Below are 24,980 nucleotides of genomic sequence, written 5' to 3'. Positions count from 1 at the left end.
CAAACCATTCTGGAATAGTCTAAGGTGAATCCCAAAAATTTTTAATTCATTAGACCCAGCATTTTTATTTTTGAAAATTGATAACAAAACTGCTTGTTGCAAACTGGTTCACCTAATCCTAGACACAACAAAGGTCAATAGGACCATGAGTGGTTTATGTAGAACACAAATGGCAGACGTCCATGAAGAATAGACATGTGAGTAAGGTTTTAGGCTACATTCAGACAACCGAGATGCAAAACAGCTGTGAAATACGTCCATTTTCACGGCAGACTTGCACCTGAGGGGCCCCCATTTTTACAGATCCTCCACATAGTGTATAAATATATATATATATATATATATATATATATATATCTCAATGTACGGGGGATTCAGAAGCTCTGGTTTCTTTCCCAAAAGCAGTCTTTATTGCAGCAGACAAGCTTAAAGGTACAGGTAGTGCTGCTTAGCAGTTCAGCACGTCAAAACAAACAAATGAAAATAAAGACCTACGCCTCTCCGGCGGCTTACTAAACGAGTTATTCCCTCATTAACCAGGGGGTCAACCTACTGCTGACCTCCTAACAAACAAGGTTCACAAGTAAACAAGGGGTACACATACCCAGGCCTTTAACAGCGTCCTTTTTGGCAGAGCTTTCCCAGACTGGTTGAGTGTGTGTTTCAGTCTCTCTCCTCTCTCTCTCCCTCACTAACTAGCCCACCTGTGCTACTTACCAAGCCCTGATGGTCTGTTTCCCAAGTCCGGAGTGGATGGCCCTGCAGGACCGGCCTGAAGTTTTACTCCAGTCCGGGACCTACAAGCTAAATGCCTGTGCATACTGCAACAGTCTTGGGGGAAAAATAGCGGTTCTCCCACACTATACCTCTCTCCACTTCACTATCTATCTATCTAAAATGTATGACAACAGAAACTGTGTCCCTCATACCTCCCTAAGTGCCGTAGGAGTCTCAATGAGCTCGTGTCCCAGACCTGTTGACAATCCCGCGGCGTTCTTCAGTAAAGTACCGGTATACTACATTCTACATTTCCTCTGTATAGAAGCTGTTTCCACCATAGTAAATGTGTTTTTTAATCTTGTGTGACATTTATGTGAACAGGAGGCCATTAAAACACATAGAGGAAAGTATTGATCTTTCTCGAAAAATCGATATCATACCGTTTTTCAAAGTTCAATACCAGACATTATCTCAGGCATGGCTTGTGTCGCAACTATTTTAGCAATAACATTAAAATATGTCTGTTTCCAAATTTAGAAACAGTAAAAACTGCAGAAACGGTACAAAAAGGCACAGGGGAGCGCGGCCGGGGAAAGGATCCTTATACATGAGTAGCTTTCCATGTTGTTTACTTTCTTGCCTGGGGTGATGAATAATTTTTCCTACCCATCAGCATTCTGGATATAGTGTGCTGATAAGGTATCTATATGTCCCTATAGATGCTATGAGGAGATGCTGTGATTTGTGCAGGGACACTCCGATTACCTCCATAGCTAAGTATACACAGTACATAAGGTGAGACGATGGAGCCTTATGGGGATTTATTCGGATTTCTTTGTAGTCCAGAAATACCATCATACCAATAAGATATGAATTACTATATTTATTATGGTTTTGTCCTCTCATTATACAGTACAATAGAGACAATACAGAGATGAACTTTAGTTACAGTACACATATGACTTTTAACCTCTTTAAAGCAGTCAAATGTCAGGACTTGGACTGTTTTTGAAGGATATAAGGTAAAATTACCAATATGTGTATCAATTCATCAGAATTTTTTAGATATTTCTAGTGGATAAAAATCAGTTCATGGGCTTGTGCTATACAGTTCATGGTCATGTGATGGACACACAGGTGCACAGCTCGTTACCAGGCAGATAATTACTGTAACGAGCCGTGCACCTCTGTGTATTTGGTATACCGTATGTGGTCTGGTTTACTACATACAGTGGGTGCGGAAAGTATTTAGACCCATTTGAATTTTTCACTCTTTGTTTCATTGCAGCCATTTGCTAAAAGCAAAACAGTTCATGTTATTTCTCATTAATGTGCACTCAGCCCCATCTTGACAGAAAAAAACAGAAATGTAGATATTTTTGCAAATATGTTAAAAAAAGAAAAACTGAAATCTCACATGGTCATAAGTATTGCGAGTCTTTGCTCAGTATTGAGTATTTGCTCCCTTTTGAGCTAGTACAGACAGGAGTCTTCTTGGGAATGATGCAACAAGTTTTTCCCATCTGTATTTGGGGATCCTCTGCCATTCTTCCTTGCAGATCCTCTCCAGTTCCGTCAGGTTGGATGGTGAACGTTGGTAGACAGCCGTTTTCAGGTCTCTGAATCTCTACATACAGTATATTGCACTTTTTTCCATGTATTTTTACTGGCATTTTTGGCTTGCTTGTCATTATTTTCAGAACAAAGCATGATCAGGGTATAAGATCTATTCATTTCATTGTAGGTGAAAAAAAATGCAAAAAAAACCCCGGTGTGAACAAAAATTGCAAAGGAAAACAAAGTAGCTTACGCTTTTTTTTCCGCAGCATTTATCATTGCGTTTTTGCAGACTTTTCGACTACAGACTTTCTGCTCTCATTATACCTATAGGGAAAATGCCAGGGTTTTTTTTAAAACACAGCTTTTCTGCGTCAGATTTTTTTCTATAATGTGTGGATGGGATTAGCCAGAACCCCATTTACTTTGTGAGTCCTATAACACCTCCGTTTTTTGGCAGGGTGTTTCCGCAGGGGGCTCTATAGTGAGATATTGAAGTTTCTTTAACTGATTTTCTTTGCTTTCCTTTCATCTGCATCTCAGAAAGAGAACACCAGTCATCCCATTCTTAAAGGGGTTGTACAGGATTTATAAAAATGGATGCTTTCCGTATGGATACACTCATTTTATCTGGGTGTATCCATACTTATGGCCCCCTCCTCTTACTCTACAGGATGAGCCAAAAGTATGGATACAAAAGAGATAAAATGGAAGTGGTTGCTGATATCACCTTACCGTTAGTGGCATATTAGTACATGGGAAGGGAGAAACATTTGAGGCAGGGTGATGCCCATGGCGGCTTTCTGCAAAGCCGCCATTTTGGATTCAACTTTACTTTTTCAATGGGAAGGGGGTCATGTGACAAATCAAACACATGGATAATTGCACAAGAAAAAGAATGTTGTGCTCATTTTAACATAGCTTTATTCATTATTGAGATGTTTGTGACATGGAGCAACGATAGTAACCCACTAAAGGATCAAAGTGCTGCCCATTGTCAATACATCAATGGCCCCAGAGATAGAAGCCCAAGTGATTGAGATCTGGAGCCCTTGGATGTATCCATACTTATGACCCACCTTGTATATCTAAATGCATCAAAGTGGCTTCCTGGCATTCTCCATACAACGAGCACTCGAAGCACATGCACCCCTTCTCCCTCTCCCCCCTCCCTCCTCAGCTGCACCCTTGTATCTCAAACCTATTCACTTCATTGAAGTTCAGTTACAATAACAGACGCAAACCATGGAGCACTATTATATAGATTTTTCAACCAACTAGAGAAATATGGATAAGGAATGACCTCATGCCCTATTAGCAACTAAAAGTCACGCTTAGCACTCCCGTGTATAGCCAGAGGCAATCTTTATGCTTTATAGAAACCAACCCCATGATGATCAATAGTTTGCTTGGCTGGATTCTATAGAACCATCCCTTTAAGGAAGGGTCAATTTGACATGAGATTGCATGAAAGTGAATCAGACATCTTGCACAGAAATATTCTGAATTCACCCATTCATGCGTCTAATTTTAATCCTGGAGTGCATTCTTCCATCCATAGACAATATCTCGATAGGTCTTCTTGACCTGTGACATTTGTTGATCTACAGACTGAAAAATAGTCGTAATGAAAAATAGTTCTTCTTTGCTTTCGACAAGGCTTAAATATTTTTGCTGACCCATTTTCATTTTTCTGAAATATGCAATTGTAAAAAGTTAAAAATAGCCGGTATCTTTGTAAAGAGACGTCTTAGATAATAGGCCCATGTAGCTCCTTCTTAACCGTTTGATGAATCCTCCTTGGTAAATAAAGTCCCGTAACGTTGCTTGGTCTCGGCTCTTATCACCTTGATATACTAGGATAAAGCTTCCTTGATCACCCCATAGCTTGAAGTTTTGAAGTGTTTATTTTTCAATGTCTTGTTCAGTTTTTTCAAAGTTTTTCCTGCCTCATTTCGCCAGGTTCCCCCAGGGGTCTTTTTCTGTTCTATTTCTGGAGGCGGATAGTACAGTATTTCTAGACATCAAGAGAATATACCTCTTAAAAGCAGAATCCTCTGAAAGGACTGATCTCCAGCAAGGCTGGCATGGAAATATCTACTTTTTCTCAGAGGGTTCATGAGGGCTTCATGGAACATCTGAGACATATCTTTAGCTGTTGCCTTCAGAGCCCTAATGCAGCCAAGAGAATTGAAGTGCTGCTCAATTATAATCTTCGCCTTCTCGAGGCGTCCTCGTCTTTCGTCAGTTTTGCCTATGAATGCAAACGCAGCTCTAATTGTCATCATTGCCTACAAATGACTGTTAATATACCTATTTATGTCACATGTGTGTTCTCGCCAAGTCGATGTTCTACAATAATTGCAAAATGAGTACATGCTATTCTACATTAAAGCTATTCCTCCTTCCTCAAAACGAAATCTGGAAAACCCGAATTCACTGTCCTGAATATAATTTGCTATCGGTGGAATGTTTCTGCAAGATATTACATTTATATGTGAATAATTGTACTGAGATATAAATTATACACTTGTTTCCACCCTAAGGCCTGGTTCACATCTGCGCTCGGTATTCCGTTCAGAGAGTCCACTTGGGGACTCCCCAAATGGAATACCGAATACATTGACAAGCGGTGAGCTTATGAAACACACAGACACCATAGACTATAACAGGGTCTGTGTCTTTTCCATGCGATGTCCGCGCAGAACCGTATTTTTTCCTCCATATATGGGAGGAAAATGGGGGGGTGTCTTATAGTCCAAATGCAGCAGGTGCTGCGCTGCTGTGAGGACGACGAGGCAAGTTCACGAGTAGATAGACAAGTCAATGTACAGTAGTATCTATGTACAGTAATATCTATCTACTCGTGAACGTCACTCAACTTACCTGCTGCCGCCGCACTCTGCTGGTCCGTTCCTCTGTCCTTCATGTGGCTTCAGAGCGCCCTGCGCCCCGCACCTGCCTCCACCTCCCTATACTAGTATTATAGAGAAAGTGGGGCTTAGGAGAGTGTGGGTGGGCACTGGGAGGGGAGACGTGAGCGATGCACTTAAGTCTCCCCGCCCACACTCTCCAGCCGCACCAAGCCCCGCCTACTCCCTGCATCTCTACAGGGCGCTCTAAAGACATGTGAAGGATAGAGGACTGGACCGGGTGGGGCGGGGGTCTTAAAGATGGCGGCCGCTCCTGCAGAGTGATTGCCATAGTTACCGAGTCTCCGCTACATATATATATAATATATATATATATATATATATATATATATGTTCAAATCACCCCCATATCCCTAGAATACATAGAAAACAAAAACATTACTGTTGGAAAACATACACATTTGGTATCCCTGTGTCCAAAACCCCCCGGTTCTATTTACATTGGTGAAATATTATATTATGTTATTAAAAATTTTACAAATTTTTTTGCTTCATAAATTTTTTTTTTTCCCCTATTTTCCTCCTCTAAAACCTTAGTGCGTCTTATGGTCCGGTGTGTCTTATGATCCGAAAAATACGGTACTTCATGAACTACTTTCCTCTCCGCAAGACTCGTGCAGACACTGCACGGAAAACACACGGACCCCATTAATGTCTATGGGGTCTGCTCACCGCTTGTCAATGCGGACAATATTCTGTTTGGGGGGGTCCCTAAGCTAACTTCCCGAACAAAATACCGAACGCAGATGTGAACCAGGCCACAAGAGGCTAGTTACAGAAAAGCTACTGCAGCAAAAATTGCTAGAAAACATTAATGTTGGCTATAATAGGAAGATGTCAGAACACACAGTGCATTGCAACTTCTATGTGCACCCACAGACTTATTGGAGTAAGTAACTGCACTGCACACAGTATGTAGAGGAGAAGCCGCTCTTAAAGGATATTCTGTTGACATCTTGGTGCCAGATACAACAGAAGAACACCAGGTTATTTGGAGTCTTTACCTTAACAGGTCAGAGCTGTTTCGGTGACATTAAAGGTATCAACACGATATTAGACTGATAGATTTAATGATATTGTGGAATCAAAAATTCAAGATAATTTACGCACAAAGTCGTATTGAGCAAGTCCATGTGTAGTCAGCACCAACAAAAGTAGGGATTATAACAGGGATTAAATTGCTGTAAAATACCATTTATTTGTCATCGACGTTACCAGCAGGGTAATGTTCAGCCTCATCCACAAATATGCAATGATAGTTCAGTTGTATGAAGTGCATTACTGTTTGTATCTCCTTATAGTGAACTTAAGTACAATAGGTTGTTAATGGAAAAAATCCCTTTAAGTGGTCTAGAAAGATGAAAAGAAAATCTGTTAAAAATGGCCGTATCCGATTTATCAGACCGATGACTATCTCCACCCAAATCATTGGCCCTTATAATGTCTAGCTTGGACTTGCAAGGAAGTGTCTTAAACTGTGATCTTGGAATGACTTTGACATTGTATTTCAATAATGAACACTTGTAACAAGCCACACATTAACCAAAATTCATCAAATAATCCCGTCCTTATCTCCTTGGCGTAGTGTCAGTGAGCTGCGAGAGTTAAACAGCTGTGTGTGAAGTATCACCAACCAGCGACATCTACAAAGAGACTCATTTACAACTTCTGAGACTGACAAATTTCCTTCTCTGATGTCATGCTAAGGACAGATTCTTGTGGTCTCGCAGTCCTTAAGTATTACAAAGTTTAGAAGGAACGTTCACATTTGTTCCATAAAAGGAAAAACTTGAGGTTTGGCCATTTCGTACTGCGCATTCTTGGATACGGCACAAAGCTAATCTCAAGGGAACAGACACATCAGGGAAGTTAGCTTTTTTTGGGGGGGAAATATGTGTAATAATGCATTATAAATGCATACATGCTTAAAAAATAGTTAAAAATTGTGTTTTGTTACAAGGAAAAGAAACTAAAACCCCCAAAATTGTGAAGTAATCTTCAGTTGTGAAAGTGCAGGTGTCCCTAATATAGTGGACAGCCATCATTTTTAGTTAATCGGTCCTGATGTTTTGCAAAAAATGTAACCACAATATTACCACATGAAATAGACAATATGATGATTACACAAATACCACAATATGAGTGACGGAAGTGTAAATGAGGCCAAATTTAGCTTTCCATCTTAGGAGTCAGGTAGAGTAGAAATGGCTGTCCCATATCTGTATAGAAGAGCTGACTATCTATTGGTTCATTGTACTTTACATAGCTTATCAACCCGAAATAAAGCGGATGGCGGTATGGCTACCATGGCGGTATGGCTACTATGGCGGTATGGTTACTATGGCGGTAGTCCCATCATTACAAAATAGGCGTTTAAGAAAATCTGTGACCATCTGTGTATAAGAGGAGAAATGTCAATTAAAGTGCGCAGGGTGATCGAATGCAGAGGGGGCTGCCCATCCAACATGTCTACACAAACCCATGACAATTAAACTGGCCATGACCGGGTATACAAGGCGGGAGATCTCCTCTATGCAGCATCCCCATCACTAATACACGCTGAGCTCAGATACGGCAGCATTATCTTAGTGTCAGGTTGCTGCCGAGCTCTACATGAATACAACACCGCTGTGTAACCTTATAAAGAGAATAAATCCTTTTTAGAATCACTGGACCATAGACTGGACTGGATATTTCACATTCTCCTCTATGAACACAAAATCTGCCCGGATGGACTTTCTAACAGTTGCCATCAGAAGTAAAACATAGAATCAGCAAGATAGACAAAGCATTAGAAATCCGCAGTTATCGCCATAAACCCCGAGAACCCCATAAATCCCTGGGCGTTCTGCTAATAGTTCTCAGGTTTAAGAACAAGTTGTCTTCCATTTCTGTTTTCGAGTTTGTACAAATGCTGCTGAGATCCCTTTACAAAGCTCAATGAATTAGGACATAACTATTCACAGAGGTGTAAAAATCACTCCAGAGAAAGCAGCTGGGGGTTAGGAAAGTGCCAGAAATGATGTCAATGTCAAAGCAGTGCAACGGTTTTATTTCATCTGTGCAAACGGATTCTGTATAAATCTACATTGAAAACTTAATGGAAAGATATGTTACTTACATTGCATTGCTTATATGATTGCAAGGGTGTTTTGCATTGTACATGCAATGATGTGCAAAAGTTTTAGGCAGGTGGGGTTGCTGCAAAGTAAGAATGCTTTCTGAATATAGAAGTGTAAATAATTAATAAAATTGAGTGATTGAACAAAGAGAGATCTAAATCCCATCGATATTTGGTGTGACCGTCTTTTGCCTTCCATCAGGTCTTCTAGGTACACTTGCAGGCAGTTTTTAAAGGATCTCGACAAGGAAATTGTTCCAAGCATCTAGGAGAACTAAGCACAGATATTCTGTTCATGTAGACTTGCTCCAATCCTTCTGTTTCTTAATGTAATCCCAGACAGATTGGATGATGTACTTTGTGCTTCAAGTCCTTGTTTGCTGTCAGGTTCACATCTGCATTGGGTATTCCGTTCGGGAAGTCTGCTTGGGGATCCCCAGAACAGAATACCGAATGCATTAAAAAGCAAAGAAAGCACACGGACACTATAGACCAGGGGTGCTCACACTTTTTCAGCATGTGAGCTACTGGGCAGGGCCAGGGTGGGCCTGTGGGCGGGGTGGGGCCGGGGCGTGTCTGTGGGTGGGGTCTGGCATGTGGGCGGAGTCGGGTAGAGTGTGAGAGCAGGAGACAGCGGCGTTCTGTGGCTGCCCAGGGATCCCCGATGTCTGCTTGTTCACAGCGCAGGCTGAACGTTATCTCTGGACACTGGCAGGCTGGGACTCTCAGCCTGTGCTATGAACAAGCAGCACCCCGGCTCCCTTCATCCCTAAGAGCGGGGCTGTGCGTCATCCCCCGGAGCTGCTGCTGCTCGGCCTGCAAGTGTCCGACTCTCAGCCTGCACTATGAATAAGCAGACACCGGGGATCCCTGGCTGCATCCCGCGATCGACCCATACGTCCTTTGCGATCGACTGGTAGATCACGATCAACGTATTGGGCACCCCTGCTATAGACTATAATGGGGTCTGTGTGTTTTCCGCGTGGTGTCTGCACGAATCATTCGGAGACAAAAGTATTTCAAGCAGTACTTTTCTCTCTGCATGACTCGTGTGGACTCCTCGCGGAAAACACACTGACCACATTATGGTCTATGGCAGGGGTCCTCAAACTTTTTAAACAGTGGGCTGGAGGCAGAGCAGGTCGCACAAACATCGTTAGCGGTGCCCTCCAATAGGTAAAGTGAAGTGCGCTCCATGGCCTGGCCCGAGCTCCCCAGGAGCTTCATTATAAATGGACGCCTGCCGGCGGGGCCAGACAGAAGTGCTAGGCGGGCCGCATGTGGCTCATGGGCCGCAGTTTGAGGACCCCTGGTCTATGGTGTCCGTGTGTTTTCATTGCTCACCGCTTTTTAATGTGTGTAGGTTTCCATTCGGGGGGTCCCCAAGTGGGCTCCCGAAATGGAATACCGAACGCAGATGTGAAGAACTCAGCAAAGAACTCTTGTGTATATTCAGTGGTAACAACCAGGAACTCACCTAGCCCTGCCATCAGCCGAGAAGAGAATGACATTGTACCCGGTCTAAGATTCCTCAGCAGCTCTATGCACAGACTCGCTGCCTCCGAATGTAGAGAAGACGGACAGTAAACAAATATCTAAATGCTGAGCAATTGAAATGCAAAGCACATTACTTTATGAGCTCTCGATGCAAACTTGGTTTTAATTCTCCTAACTATATTGCAATTACATTAACTTTGGCCAACAAAAGTATTAATAATGTTGGCCAGATTACTGGACATATTGCTGGACAGTTGGACTGGACAGCCATCGCTTTATGTAGATGGCCTTTTGCTTTGTGCCCAGGTCCGCTTTTTGTCTCTTCATGGCGAATAAACATCTCCTATTTGCAGATGGCTGTTTTTAGTGCATTCTGAAAAACATTGGAGTACATCAGGTGCAGACAGTTGCCAAGTTGCACACATAGTGAGTGACACTTGATAGACAAGCTTTTAGCACGATACAACTGCTCTGAAACGCGTCGCCCTAGCACAGATGTTTCTTTTGTAAAAGCATCTAGTATGTTTCCAGGCTGCAATCCAGAGACCAAAGACTAGAAAGAGAGGCCTCTAATGATAGTTCCAGGGACACCAAGATAAAAAACAAAACACTCCACATTTTTCAAGTCTGCCTGATCGAAATGATGGACACATTAAGCACCACAATATCTTGGAAGGGAATGACTCAAGTGTAATGTTGAAGTGCTGGAGGACAATGTCAGTGATAGGAAAACATATGGGCACTGCAGTTCAAGGAAATGTATCATCGAATAGCTGGGTATGGATAGATTTTCTTATTGCGCTTTGTTGTACATACGTCAGGCCTTTGGAGTATTTCCAAACTTGTTGTCCTTGCCGCTTTTCCAAAAAGTGGTTGTGCATTAGCTAGAGATAGCTGGGCCTCCGGTACTTGACAAAGTCACTGAAACTGGTGTAGATTATAGTTAAAATCTAGCTAAGACCTCGTATAGATCTGACTTCCTTGTACACGCTTAGTAAACTAAGTACATATCACTCATAGCACATGCGAATAGTAGATGGAGTAGGTAATTCTGATCCCCATGAAGACTTCCCTTGATGCCAGCATTGCTCTGCATACGATTATTCATCATCATTTATCAGTCAGGTCAGGGACAGATCATGTGGCAATGCCAGGATTAATAAATCTGCTCCACAATGTACTGACATACACGGATCACTTTGCATATAGTAGAGTATAAGATATTCTTCTATTAAAGGGGTTACTCAGGGAATAATAAGGCTTACATGAACATTGCCCATACTAGTTAAGGTTTATTACTAATATAAAGCCAGGTCCCCAGAGATCCTAAAGTTACTTGATGCCAGAACGGTATGAGCGCTGTCTCCCCAGAGGTCCATTGAGTAGAATGGACTTAACTATGTGCGTGAGAGTCGGGCAGCGCAAGGCTAGGCACAGGAGCCTTGGCCTTCCCAGATTCCTTCTGCAGCGGTAAACTTTAGGCCCCTGAGGGTCAACATATACATTAGTAATAAAGCTTAACCAGTGTGGGGAATGTAAGCTTTATTATTCCCCAGATGACCCCTTTAGTCATTGGCAGAGTGATGGAAAATCCTGGACCTGGACAATGAACTGGCCCTTTCCCAACAATGATATATCACTGTAACACAAAACATTCTGTACATTATGGACAATCTACTAATGATCAAGGAAGGCCATTGAGAAGTCACATAGTAGCAGATGGGTATCATGAATTGTAAATACTACGGACATTTATTCAATGATTGGAGAGCCCCAACCTTCTGTTACTGAACCAGACTAGCTAAAAAGAGAGGAAAGGAGACATGTGCTCTTAGTGCTGCAAAGAGGAACTCTAATTGATTCTGTTTTTATTATTCTGATATGAAAATACATAATAATAATGTGAAAGTTTGGATGTTTGTGTGTTTGTTACTCGATCACGCAAAAACGGCTGAACGGATTTGGATAAAATTCGGCACATAGATAGTTTGTTACCTCGGTTAACACATAGGCTACTTTTTATCCTGGTAAATGACATGGCTTCACGACTGTTATGAATTTATGTTCACATACTATATTACACTAGCTCTAAGCAGCAGGCTGATAAAGCTTGGTCTGTTATCTATCTAGGTAAATACACAGCTAACACTGAGTCCACCCTTTAATCCAAATTGGCAGTTTGTCAATTGTAAACATGCTGGGAAAAAAAAATCTAATTTGTCGTAAAATTCTAAAACAACGAGAGCTATGAAGGAAGTCAGAAGTCACAGACTTCTCAAGGAGATCATCAACGCCAACAACGCACTCATTATATGGCGTCCCAGCAAGCTGCTGAGATGCCGGAACAATCACAGGCATGGTGCTAGGAACAAGTTCAGTGGAAGACCAGCTTGACAGCTGCCGAAACGCTGCAATGGACAGATCATCAATGTCAACAACATGCTCATTATGTGACATCCCAGTCAGCTGAGATGCCGAAACAATCACAGGCACGGCACAAGGAACAAGTTCAACAACAGGACAGCTTGAGAGTGCCGGAGCAGGCGAACCATCGACGGCATCAATTTGCTGAATATAAATGGATCGACGCCAACAACATGCAGACGAAGTCATGAGCAGAGGCTAGTAATAATAATAATAATAATAATTATTAATAAATATGATCTAATAATATAAGAATATATGTATAGGAATCATATAATATCAATTAGTAATACTGACGATACTTCTAATAGTAAATCTCCATGTCTGAAGCATTTTAGTTTGTATTTACACCCTGATATTTTATAAGAAAAAAGAGATTTGAGGCTAAAGTCAACCCTTAGTAGAAATACGACATAATACCTGACATTTAACCGGACCGTAATGTCACTATGGATATTGCTGGTGTAAGTAAACAGCTGTAATGTTGGAGCCAATAGGCCATCAAGTTCACGTGAAAGCCTCAGAGCTAATGTGTATAGATTGCTTTGATAGGAACAAAATAATGGTGTCCGTGTGCAGAGGATAATTTTTGTTCCATTCACAGTTTGTTTTTCCCCAGATGATACATATATTAAAGGGGTTATCCACTTTCTAATATTGATGGTGTATCCTTATTATGGGACGTCCATATTAGATCTGTGGGGGTCTGGCAACTGGGACTGTTGCAGATCAGCTGCTCCAAGACAATAGGGCTCCTGGTAATATCTACATGATGAAAGCTGAGCTGCCTGCTCACCCTACAAACTGTAGCTGTGTCTTTAGATAGTGCTGTCCCATTGAAGTCTATAGGACTTTGCTACACTACCAAAATAATTAGATAATCCTGTAAAAGCTCAAGAACCCAGCTCAGTGTTATGTGTGTTTACATAGAGAGATAACAGACTCGCCTTTATCAGCAAACTGCAATTAGCTGAGCTATTTGTCCTGCTGGCAGAGCAGTGAGTGATGTCACTTGTCCTATCTCGCAGGTCCAGAGGGTAAACAATGCAGCATTTCTAAAGCAATATATTTAGGAAAACTACCAGTATAGATAGAATCTTTGAGATGGGACAACCCCTTTAAAGAGGGCATAGAAAATTCTTAATAAATTGGTTGCACAGTCTGTGCTTGCAATTCATTGCAAGCGGCTCTAAGGCCTGGTTTACATCTGTGTCGGTAATCCATTCGGGGGAGTCCACATAGGGACCCCCATGAATGGACTACCAGACGCATTGGCAAGTGGTGTACAGTGAAAGCACATGGACCCTATAGACTATAATGGGGTCCGTGTGCTTTGCGCACGGTCTCTGCACGGAACATGCAGACAGAAAAGTAGTTCACAATCTACTTTCCTGTCCTCATGACTCATGTGGAGACCGTGCGGAAATCACACTGACCCGTTATAGTCTATTAAACGTACAGGTGGCCCTCAAAGTCCAAGACCAATCGGGTAGCAGAGGAGTGGGGTAAGGCGCACAGAAACCAGCTGGACATAAATTCTTCCAGAACCTTTATTGACAAGGCACTACGCGTTTCGGGCACTAGCCCTTTCTCAAGTGCATATAGGACTTTAATCCAGTCACAGGAGTTCACAGGTTGATCATGTATGCCACAGTGTAGAATTCTTCCGACTTTATAATACCTGCAGCTCGTACACTTGCCGGCATCTGGTCACATGAGGACTACATGGTATCTGTTTTTATACCCTTATAGAAATGTAAATATATTCTAATTGTGAAACTGGCAAATATTTTTTTTTTTATAAAAACTGGATTAATAACAATCACTTTTTCATTTATTTAGAAGTAAATGCTCTAAAATCATGTAGTAACAGTCAACGGGAAATTCTAGATTTACTCATTCATCCTCATTCCAGGGTGCTTTTTAATTTTGGATTTTTGCAATTATCACGCTCTATTAAGAACATGTCATTAGAGCAATGCATGCACTCTGCAGGGTGGGATAATACCTTGTGGCACTACAGGGAAGGACTTGTATGTGCCTTGTACCTCACAGAGGGTTTCTTAGTATATCTCTCCAGGCCGTCCCCAGTACAGTATAGTCGGCTGTCAGCAGGCAGTATCGACGGATAATAGAAAACCTCCCAGCACTCAGAAGTAACAAGGCAATTCCAACAGGGAGTTGCACAATGATATGAATATATTGTACTTCAGCCAGGGACATGTTTGGCAAGTCGAAAGCTTCCAACTGCAGTAAATCATTAACAATTGATGGCGGCTTAACACGGATCTCTAGTATAGTAGGTTAAATAAGCTCGGCGAAATCCAGTGAAGTCGTAAAACTATCAAAACGTCCCTGTAACAAAAGCTTTGGAGAACCAGTGCAATGTATTAGGGATTGTTGTTTTATCAGTTATTGTTTTATTAGGCATGTTTATTAATTGCTACTTATGGTGTTAATTAGCTTTGTTCACATTGGGTACAGTTAGATTATTGGCTATGTATAGGGTTGAGCCGATCTAGAGATTTCAGGATCGTTTTTAAAATCCGATTTCCGATCATTTTCCAGCCGATCCCGATCATGAAATGTGCTCAATCGCCGATCGGGATCCGATCTTTCCTGATCCCAACCCTAGTTACTTTGTTTATGGAGTGGGGTTGAGCCAATTTTGAGATTTCAGGATCGTTTTTAAAATCTGATATTCAATCATTTTTCAGCCGATCCCGATTGTGAAATTTGCTCGATCACTGATTGGAATCCGATCTTTCCTGATCCCGATCGCTCAACCCTAGCTATGTATGGCACATTCGGACTGTCATACAGTCGTAATATACAACCCAGATGTACGCATCAAAGTCATCACTCTATGAGAAAAATGACTTTCCCCCATTGATGGTTCTACCTTATCATTTCACCACTGATAGACCACACAGATTTAGGATTATCCCTGCTTTAATTGAATTATTGTATTTATTGTTCGTAAGGCTGGGTTCACATCCGCCTTGGAGTCTCTGTTTGGAGCCTTCAAGACAGATCAGTCTGAAATCTGCAAGACTGACCTTCTTCGTCCAGTGATTTCAGTTAAAAAGGACAGACATCTGACAGACAACCAACAGACCCTATTATATTCAATGGTGTCAATAAGGCTTCGTCTCTGTCCATCATAGTATGGACCCATTTGTCCATTCTTGTCCTCCTTCTAGTACTTTGTAAATCAGTATTGCAGTTCTCAAAAGTCTCGGGTTCAGCCCCAACCTAGGAGCACTAAACTGCAAATATAGGGCAGATATACACAGGCATGGTGCAAGATCAATATGTTTGATGAAATAAAGCTGGTCTGCAACTTATCCAGGTTCCATAAAATGTAACTTTTAATTAGCCATTAAAACAAAAGACACTCCACACATCCAAAGAAGTGAAAAAAGTCAGAAAAAACACGTATGGTGAGATAAAATAAACGCCAACGAGTTTCAAGGTATTACTACCCCTTAGTCATGATGCAAGATCCCTGACACAGGAAAAGAGCAATCTGCGAGCACAATAAGCAGCCTATACAAGTACATAGAAGTCTCTTCTTACATTGTAAGCAATAAGATGTGCAGTGTAGTGCACAGAGAAAGCTGTTTGCAGACATGCTGTAAGGAAAACCAAACCAAAGAGCAATCTGTTCTTCCTTACACTCACTCTGAAGCTTTCTTGCTTCTTGTATTTATGGACAGGCTTTCCCTATTAACAAGGAGTAAACTTCAAAATAGCTAGAGGAGAGGCGCCTAGTGGCAGTAGGTTTTTCAAGCAGAAAGTACATTACATTTTGACCCAGAAACATTGCTCTATGAAATGAGACTAAGTTGTCTGAAAAGATAGTGACAATTTAAGTGAAATACAAGTAAAAATTACATAAAGTGAAAATCATAAGAAATCCTTTATACTATAGAGTTTCTTATTTTTCTACACAAATATACCCAACTTCATTGTACAAGTGAAATGTTCTTTAAAGAGGACCTTACATGGATTTTGGCACATGCGGTGTTATATACCGCTGGAAAGCTAACAGTGCACTGAATTCAGTGGCTTTCCCGATCTGTGCCTGGGTGAAGAGCTATTGGTGCCGGTACCGTCAGAAGGGTGTTTCTGACACTCTGTCAGGAACGTCCTTCTGCACAGCAATGCCTATAGCGCTGTACTGTGAGAGCAGGGAGGAACACCCCCTCCCCTCCTGATAATACTTGTCTATGGACGAGCACTGTGAGCAGAGCGAGGGGGCGTTCCGCCCCACTCTCACAGTACAGCGCTATAGGCACTGCTGTGCAGAAGGACGTTCCTGACAGATCATTCTCATTGGGTATGTCTTGTTATATAGTTCATTAGTTCTGCAATGCATGGAACTAGCTGTGTAATAAATGGATTAGGAAATGTACACCAATGACCCACATTTACTAATGCTGTCCAGGAGTTCAGCTATTGAGGGTGCATGGTAGGAATGGATCCTGGCACATGAATATACTCAAAAGTACACAGGGTATGTAGGAGCTTTTGCTTTGGGAGCCAGAACCTTCAAGTTATTCCCCTAATGCTGTCTATTAGGTAGATTAGTAAATTCAGACCTAGATGCAACAATTTCATCAAATTGTCGCAACATGATTTGGTTTACCTTTTCGGTGTACATGAATGGTACACATTGCATTGTGCTTGTGACTTGTATTGCACCTTATCTAAACTGAATTAAATGTTATTGACATGACTGGTGCACATGGCGTCATTTCATTCAGCTGATTGGTAGTGAAGCTGGACGTTAACTCCCCCACCAATCTGATACTGATGAGCTATCCTAAGAAAAACCCCTTGAAGGACTAACCATCAATATTAAAGATCCTGTACTGTATGATTTCTGTGGACATCCCTTTAAAGGGAGTCTATCACCAGGTGACCCTACGATACCTATAGCCTACATATAAGCCATTATACTTCATTAGTCGCTGGTCTGGTTATGTATTATGGATAATTATCCCAGAATTATGTTCCCACACACTTATTAATGTCTACCACAACTATGGGATATGTCATCTTATAAGAAACTTAATACAATATTGACCTCCATATAAGATTAAGCCTTGTATCGTGTTGCACAGAGGTTGTTTTTGCTCTTGATATGGAGCCTGGAGAAGGGTTGGTTGTATAACATTTGCCTAATCCCCCTTAGGAGGATGTGACCAGCAGCATTACCGAACACTCTTGTGAACGGGACAGATTTTGACTATAAGACTCCCCTCTTGTATATGTATGATCAGATTTCCGCAAACTGGATTGGGTTTCATTAGAGGTAGACAATATAGGCAAAATATATTATCCCTGATACTGAGTCATCTCTATATATAATGGTAGCAATTTTTTGCAGAATTACTTGACAATTATTAAAACAAAGTTTTGTTAAAGGACTTGTCAAAGAGTCAAAAAAAGCTTTTGGAAGAAAATATAGCACAATAAAAAAATCCCATAAAGCTCACCTATATAATCCACCATAGCTCTAGTACTAGCTACTCTTTCCTTAACCTACTGGCGTCACCACTCCAGCCATATCATGACTATGAAAGTAATGCCTGCAGGGACTCATGTAACATCAGTGCCTGCAGGGACTCACGCAACATCAATTCCTGCAGGGACTCACATAACATCATCATCTGCAGGGACTCCCGTAACATCAGTGCCTGCAGGGACTCGCGTAACATCAATGCCTGCAGGGACTCACGCAACATCAGTGCTGGAGGGTTGGAGGTTTACCAGGGAAGGGATGAGGTTTTTGTTTTCATTTTATTGCATTTTGTTGCTTTATTCTTTGTAGGAAGATAATATATATATATATATATATATATATATATATATATATATATATATATAAAATTTCTTTTTTAGAGATGAGCGAGTACTGTTCGGATCAGCTGATCCGAACAGCACGCTCCATAGAAATTAATGGATGCACCTGGTACTTCTGCTTTGACGTCGGCCGGCCGCTTAACCCCCCACGTGCCAGCTACGTCCATTCATTTCTATGCGAGCGTGCTGTTTGGATCGGCTGATCCGAACAGTACTCGCTCATCTCTATTTTTTATGTAGACTGTGAGCCCCACATAGAGCTCACAATGTACATTTTCCCTATCAGTATGTCTTTGGAATATGGGATGGAAATCCATGCAAACACAGGCAGAACATACAAACTCTTTGCAGATGGGTTTTTTTTTTGCCCTTGGCAGGATTTGAGCACCAGGACTCATGTGGCCCCAGTAGGAAGATTATATTGAAAAGGTTAAAAAGTAGAAATTATATATATGAAAATATAAAATATAAATAATACTATAAAAATATATAAAGTGTGTGTGTGTATATATAGCCTCCAGTGATGCTTTTTATTAGTTCTTTGATGAGTTACACCCTTCTGAATGTCTAGTTAAATTTCATGTTGCTTTCTTAATCCAGAATTTATTTGCACTTTTTTATGACTAGAACAGCTTCATTTTTCTTCCAGAAAATAGCACAACAGATATTGTTTGTACTTGTAGATTTCTGTATGGGGTTAAACATGTTTAAAAATGAGTGCTGAGCCCACCAATAGAAGTTGCATACATAGTGCAGGAAATCCAGGGCTCGGGGGTTAGTAGTGCTGTTTTCTAGCTCTGGGGAACTGGGTTAAAATCTAAAACAAGGCCAGGGGCATAACTTGAGGGGGTGCAGAGGGTGCATTCGCCCCGGGGCCCGGGAGCCTTAGGGGGCCCATAAGCACTGGCATCAGTATTGCAGTTTCCATCTGGTCCATAAGCCAAGGAGACCTACAGATTATCTGTAACCACACTAAGGTGGATTAAACTCCTGAGCACCCGTAACCATCACTATCAAGAATTCACTGTAGGGATGAGGTAGGGGGCCCCGGACAAAAGATTGCAGACTTTAGTTATGCCACTGCCCAAGGTGATATCTAAATGAAATTCTGTTTCTTCCATATTTGCATTGAGACTGGCTGAAGCGTGACAATCTCTGTACAGGGAAGAACGTGTTGGTGTAATACAGAATAATACATTTCAATGTTACAGCTTATTGCACTTGAATGAAGCCTTTGCTTTACCTCTTGCTACTGGATTGACGGTTCAGCAGAGATACATCGTTAATATTGTGTATTTTAATTGCTGTAGATAACCAAGTAGACCTAATTAAAATTCTCCCCGAACCCACAAAGGCGACAGGTCTGCTTAAAAAAAAAAACACCTTGCAGAGTGTAAACTAAGCCATTGCGGTAGAAGATCGTCCGACTTCCTGCACTTCCTCTCATTCTGCCTTTACTGGATGTAAAATGATAAACTTTCAATGATCCTTTTGCTAGTCCTCATAATTATCATATATTGTATTTCCCAGGCAATTGTATAGTAGTCTGATCCCCAGGTGTGAACACTATCATTATCCTTCAAGGTTAAGGAGAAAGTATCATGTGCCTTGTGCACTCTGTGTAATGAATAGTGATTCTCTGACAACTTGGGCTCCGACTTTTCTAGTGATTGGCTGTCACTGGGTTCGCTATAATAAGACAGTGTCAAGGAACTGTCTAAGTCTCAAGGTCCATCAGTGGTCTCAGCAGGTTACAGAATATTCCCAATCATAGTAATAGGCAAGAATGTAAGATAAGAAAGTATCTAATGACAGTTACAATGTAACGCTAGAAGAAGGGCTCTTGTTATTGGGGTACACCCCTATACTATTTACCCCGTACCATTTACTACTATACTTCTGTGCGATACTGAATCAAAAAAATACATGTCCTTATTAAATGTGATATTGCAAGGTTTAGCAATTACTTCCATAAGCTTATCCTATAGGGTTCTGAGCCACTTAGCGGAAAACTCAAGGTACAGTGCCCATTTTATCAATGTGACATTTCGGCCTTCTTATTAATACCATTTAATGTTGCTTTTAGCACCTTAGCGGTGTTGGTGTTTCTCCACTTAGCAAGCACAAGTAATGTGCGGTTGTCAAAGTGTAATATTAAAAAGTTCTCCTAAAAATCAGGGCGATTGCAACCTTTAAAGGTGAAATGAATGGCAACGAAGCCAAGTTCACACAACGCTGAAATAGTTATACGTTGACGTTCTTACCTGTGCATGGTGTCCATGATTTCAGACCGGTAGTTAAGCTTAAGACAACCCAAAGACAGACCGGGAGCAAGGCAGACATCAGTGGAGTTTCTCAAACATAGGGTCCAATTTTCACAAATCTCTGTCAACACTAGTTAGAGGCTAGAACGCAAAGTCTTCATGGCCCCAAAAGTTGGGATAAATGAACCTTGTCATGATCTGGCTTGATCACTGTGCTTGAATCCTACCATTATGGTCAAGATGGAGGCTACAGGACTATGGCTTGAGATAGAGAATCATCCCTGGATCATCTTGGTTTGTTGCTAAGAGAGTTTTGAAATGGTCTAGAGCTGAGAATCTCCTGTAAGTGTCGGTGTTGCAGAGATCAGGATACAACAGGTGAGCCTCCCTGCGTCTGACGGATGAGCAGGTGAGTTTCCAGGCACAAGCCAAATATCCAGACATTTAAATGAGTTCCCTGTCATTTTCTCCTCTCTAGGATCTTTTCATCTTTTGCCCAGCCCTCCCCAGGTGAAGGAATTTCCCACTGTAAATGACTCTGCCCTTACAAAGAATATATTACTAACAAAGGCGGAGCGAGGAAGAAGCCGTGCACCTGAGTGTGTCTTACTGCAAGGCTTTCAGGTACGTGAGTGAGTGGAGGATTATACAATGATGGGCAGGAGTGGGATAGTTAGGATTACTTTATGCACTACAAATACAAATATGGTTTCCAATAGCCCACTCCTGGGAGTCAGTGACAATCCGAACCCTAGTTGTGGGTTTACTTATATGTAAATGTAATATTATGTACACAGCGTGATCAGGATATATCCATTAATGTAAGTAAATTGTTACAGATATTCTTAGTTCTTTATTGATCTAGGGATAAAATGTTTTATTTCTAGGCTTGGCTTGTTTCACGTATGGGTCACCGTGTTGTTAAAGGTGACGTGTATTGTAATTGTTTGTGAGTCTTCACAATTACCTTTAATAACTAATATATACGCCCTCAAATAAATATTCATTGATTTGTTTACCATAATGTATCTTCTCTTAAGAGGGCGGTCACACTACTGCCGCTGTCCGTCCGGGATATCCACCCTAAACCAAAGGGAAACTGGACAGGGGACGACTTTAACAGCCATTCATATGAATGGGATTTTAAAGGTAACCGTCGGTGTCCGTATGTGGCCTCTCCGTTTTTTTGCATGGATACAAAGTCCTGCATGTACGACTTTGTGTCCGTGCAATAAAAACAGTTTCCCCTCGGAGAGCTGCATATGGACACCGGCGGTCACCTTTAAAATCCCATTCAAATGAATGGGTGTTAAAGCTGACCTCCGGCAATCTGTCCCCTGTCCAGTTTCCCTGGGGGGTTTGGGACGCAAACCCCTGGGTGGACAGCGGTGGTAGTGTGAACGCCTAAGTAATAGGAAAGTCATTGAAAGTCAGATCATCTGCCTCAAACTAAATCCATCTAGAAAAAGTAACTTATAAATGAATAATGCAGATATTACCATATTACATCTATATTACATATTCATCTGTATGTGACCATGGTGATGGCGGTGCATGCCGCTGAGTACGCAGGATATCGCCCTCTTGTTCTCTGTATATCCGTAAGATCTTCTCCGTGTTTGCAGAATGTTCTATGCTTATTAGCTAAACACACTGAATATACAAGTTTCTTGTACATATGACGATAGTAATCCAAGCCATTTAAAGAGTTAATACAGTATCAGAGAAGCCAGGCTATATACCGGCCGCAGGGGAGATGAAAAGCGCGGATATGTTTGTTGACCCACTGAGCCATGAAGTCCTACACTAGTAACTTAAGAAATGCCGACATTTCCATTGCTATCTGACCACGCACTTCTCAAGTCAAACATTAACAGCTTATGAGATTTAGATTTACCCGTAGATGTAGGAGACGCTTTCAGGTCAGCGTGGTCAGTTAAAGGAAATGGATTACATGCGATGCTGATAATAAAAAGTTAATAGCAAAACTTATCATAGAAAATAAGCACGAAGCTCAATGTTTAATCTTACAGTATCCTAAAAGTCGACATGACTTTTTTTTTTTCTAAGCAGAGTGCCCCTCTTGTCTACAGGTTGTGTGCGGTACTGCAACTCAGTCTTATTCACTTCAGTGGAGATGAGTTGCGATGAGAGACACAAACCACAGACATTATACATTACTTCTGTCCGTCAACAGATACCAAACCACCTCTTACAGCATCCGCTATTCTGCCTATATCACAGCAAGGTTGTTATAGCATCTCTGTCACGTGTCCGCCATCAGATAGAGGGTTAGATGATGAGTGATGAAGAGTTCTGTAGAATTTGAGACAGTATGTTAAATAATAGGAATATAGTATTTGTCAACTTTACAAAAGGCTTTGGCACTGTTCACATTGGTTTAGTAAGTAAAGTTTGTAATTAGATTGAAAATGGGTTTAAGAACCTGATCAATACTGATCCCATTCTGAGTGGTCCCCACGTATTAGAGGTATACTGAATGATCCCCATGTATTAGAGGTATACTGAATGGTCCCCCCCGTATTAGAGGTATAATGAATGGTCCCCATGTATTAGAGGTATTCTGAATGGTCCCATGTATTAGAGGTATACACAGTATACGGTTCAGCACATATTGTAGAATTAATTTATAAATTCTAGAGTCATGTAATATTGTAAGCTCTCTCATAGATTGTAAGCTCTTTTGAGCAGGGCCCTCAGTCCCATTGTGTGAAATGACGTTCTTTGTTATGTATGTCTGTCTGTATCTGAACCCTATAAATTGTACAGTGCTGTGGAATATGTTGGCGCTATATAAATAAAATGTATTATTATTATTATTTATTATGGTAGAAGAATGTATTCATCTGTTATGTGTCTAATAATGCAATTTAATATGGATAAATGTGAATTCATGTTTCTATACATGCAAAAAACATTCATGCAACATGAACTGGTAGAATCACAACCTGGCTCGGACTAGCCTTAGAGGGCCCCTAAGTCATGTGGCCCCCAGCTTATCCTAGCATGGCACAGTAACCTCATCATACAGCATCTCAGGCTATGGGTTGGGGTAACATACTGGGCAGATTATTTAAGAGACTACCCTATGTATTTCTATACACTGTAGATATATGATGACAAATCAAGAGAGTGGGGCAACACGGTGGCTCAGTGGTTAGCATTGCAGCGCTGGAGTCCTGGGTTCAAATCTTGCCAGGAACAACATCTGCAAGGTGTTTGTATGTTCTCCCCGTGTTTGCTGGGATTTCCTCCCATTCTACAAAGACATACTGATTTAGGAAAAAAAATGTACATTGTGATTCCTATATGGGGCTCACAATCTACATTAAAAAAAAAAAAAAAAAAAATTGGAAGAGAGTGAGGCCAAACACTACCCTTCCTCCTTGGGCCCCATCTTCTCAGTGACACTGCAGGGGTCCCAATCACTGATCAGCATCTTTCGGTTGCCTAAGGTCTGCTGCTGTGTGTGCACATGTCCCAGGCTCACAGAGCTAAGACAAACCTAGTCCAAGGCAAGAGCCAGAGAGCAGACTACTGACAAGACCCCAGGACAGAAACAACCAGAGGCAAGGGCTGGCCAGCGAGATACTACTGAAATATAAGTGTATGTTGGAATTTGCAAACAAGTTTCGGGTAACATTTGTATGTGGATTTTGGGCGCCCAAAATGAATTCTAGTGGTGGGTCCATGGCAGCCCAGTCTGACTCAGGTCACTAGTAGAGAAGGACATGGATGTACTTGAAGATCATAGACTAAGGAACTCCATACAATGTCCAGTAACGGCTCCTAAGGACAGTAGGATATTGTCAAGTATTGAAGAAGTGCAACAAAATGCCAAAAAGTCATATCCTGTGAATAGCCATAACTGTGCAGGTATATGGTACTGTAACGTATATTTATATACACCCTGAGAGGTTTGCTCTATGAAGTGCGGGTAACCTATGCATATATCTTTCTCTACATCGAGTTATGGATGATTTTTTTACTTTTAGCCGGATACACGTGTGTTATACTAGAAGTCGGCGCTTCCTTGTGCTGTGGGTTATTGACTATACTGCGGTATACTGATACGTGTGCTTGTTAAATAAGATTATTGATACATGTATATTGGGTTATTACTGAAGATATTGATGTGGTGTAATTATATCTCCTCCCGTGATGCCGCTTATCACCTTGTAAGTCTTATTTTAATGATTTTTGTATTATATTACTGACATGATAAAGATCATTGATTTTTCTATTCATTGGTAGTTGAGCTGAATACATTTGTTGTAGGTTTATTAGATGTTTATTGAGCGCCTTCCCATGGCTCATATTGAAGCAATTATGGATTTTGCACGAGGCGTGACTACCGGATCACTAAGTGGTGCATCTATATTGTTATCTATATTGGTAGACATCTGCAGTTTTTAGACTGTCTAGTCTTCGTCTGCGCTGTCTAACATTAAGCAACAAAAAGCAACAAAAAAAAATGTTCTGCAGCAGAAACGCATCACTTTTTTTTTCCATGGTGTTTTTCATTGCGTTTTCACGTAGATTTTTGCCCTTATTATATACAATTACTGTAGA

At 41.2% G+C, this 24,980-nt stretch overlaps 1 protein-coding gene across 1 annotated transcript in view; it reads right to left on the bottom strand.

Moving 5' to 3' along the window:
- TSPEAR (thrombospondin type laminin G domain and EAR repeats) overlaps positions 1–20,466 on the bottom strand; it is a 65,411-nt gene extending 44,945 nt beyond the window's left edge. The window contains exon 1 of the mRNA XM_075284950.1: positions 20,388–20,466. Within this exon, the coding sequence (XP_075141051.1) occupies positions 20,388–20,466 (79 nt within the window). The remainder of the gene's footprint in view (positions 1–20,387) is intronic.
- Between the last annotated feature and the right edge of the window lie 4,514 nt (positions 20,467–24,980).

The sequence above is a fragment of the Leptodactylus fuscus genome, chromosome 8 (genome assembly GCF_031893055.1).
Source record: "Leptodactylus fuscus isolate aLepFus1 chromosome 8, aLepFus1.hap2, whole genome shotgun sequence".
NCBI lineage: Eukaryota > Metazoa > Chordata > Amphibia > Anura > Leptodactylidae > Leptodactylus > Leptodactylus fuscus.
Note: the sequence above shows the minus strand (reverse complement) of the source record. Positions and strands in the feature narration are given on the sequence as shown.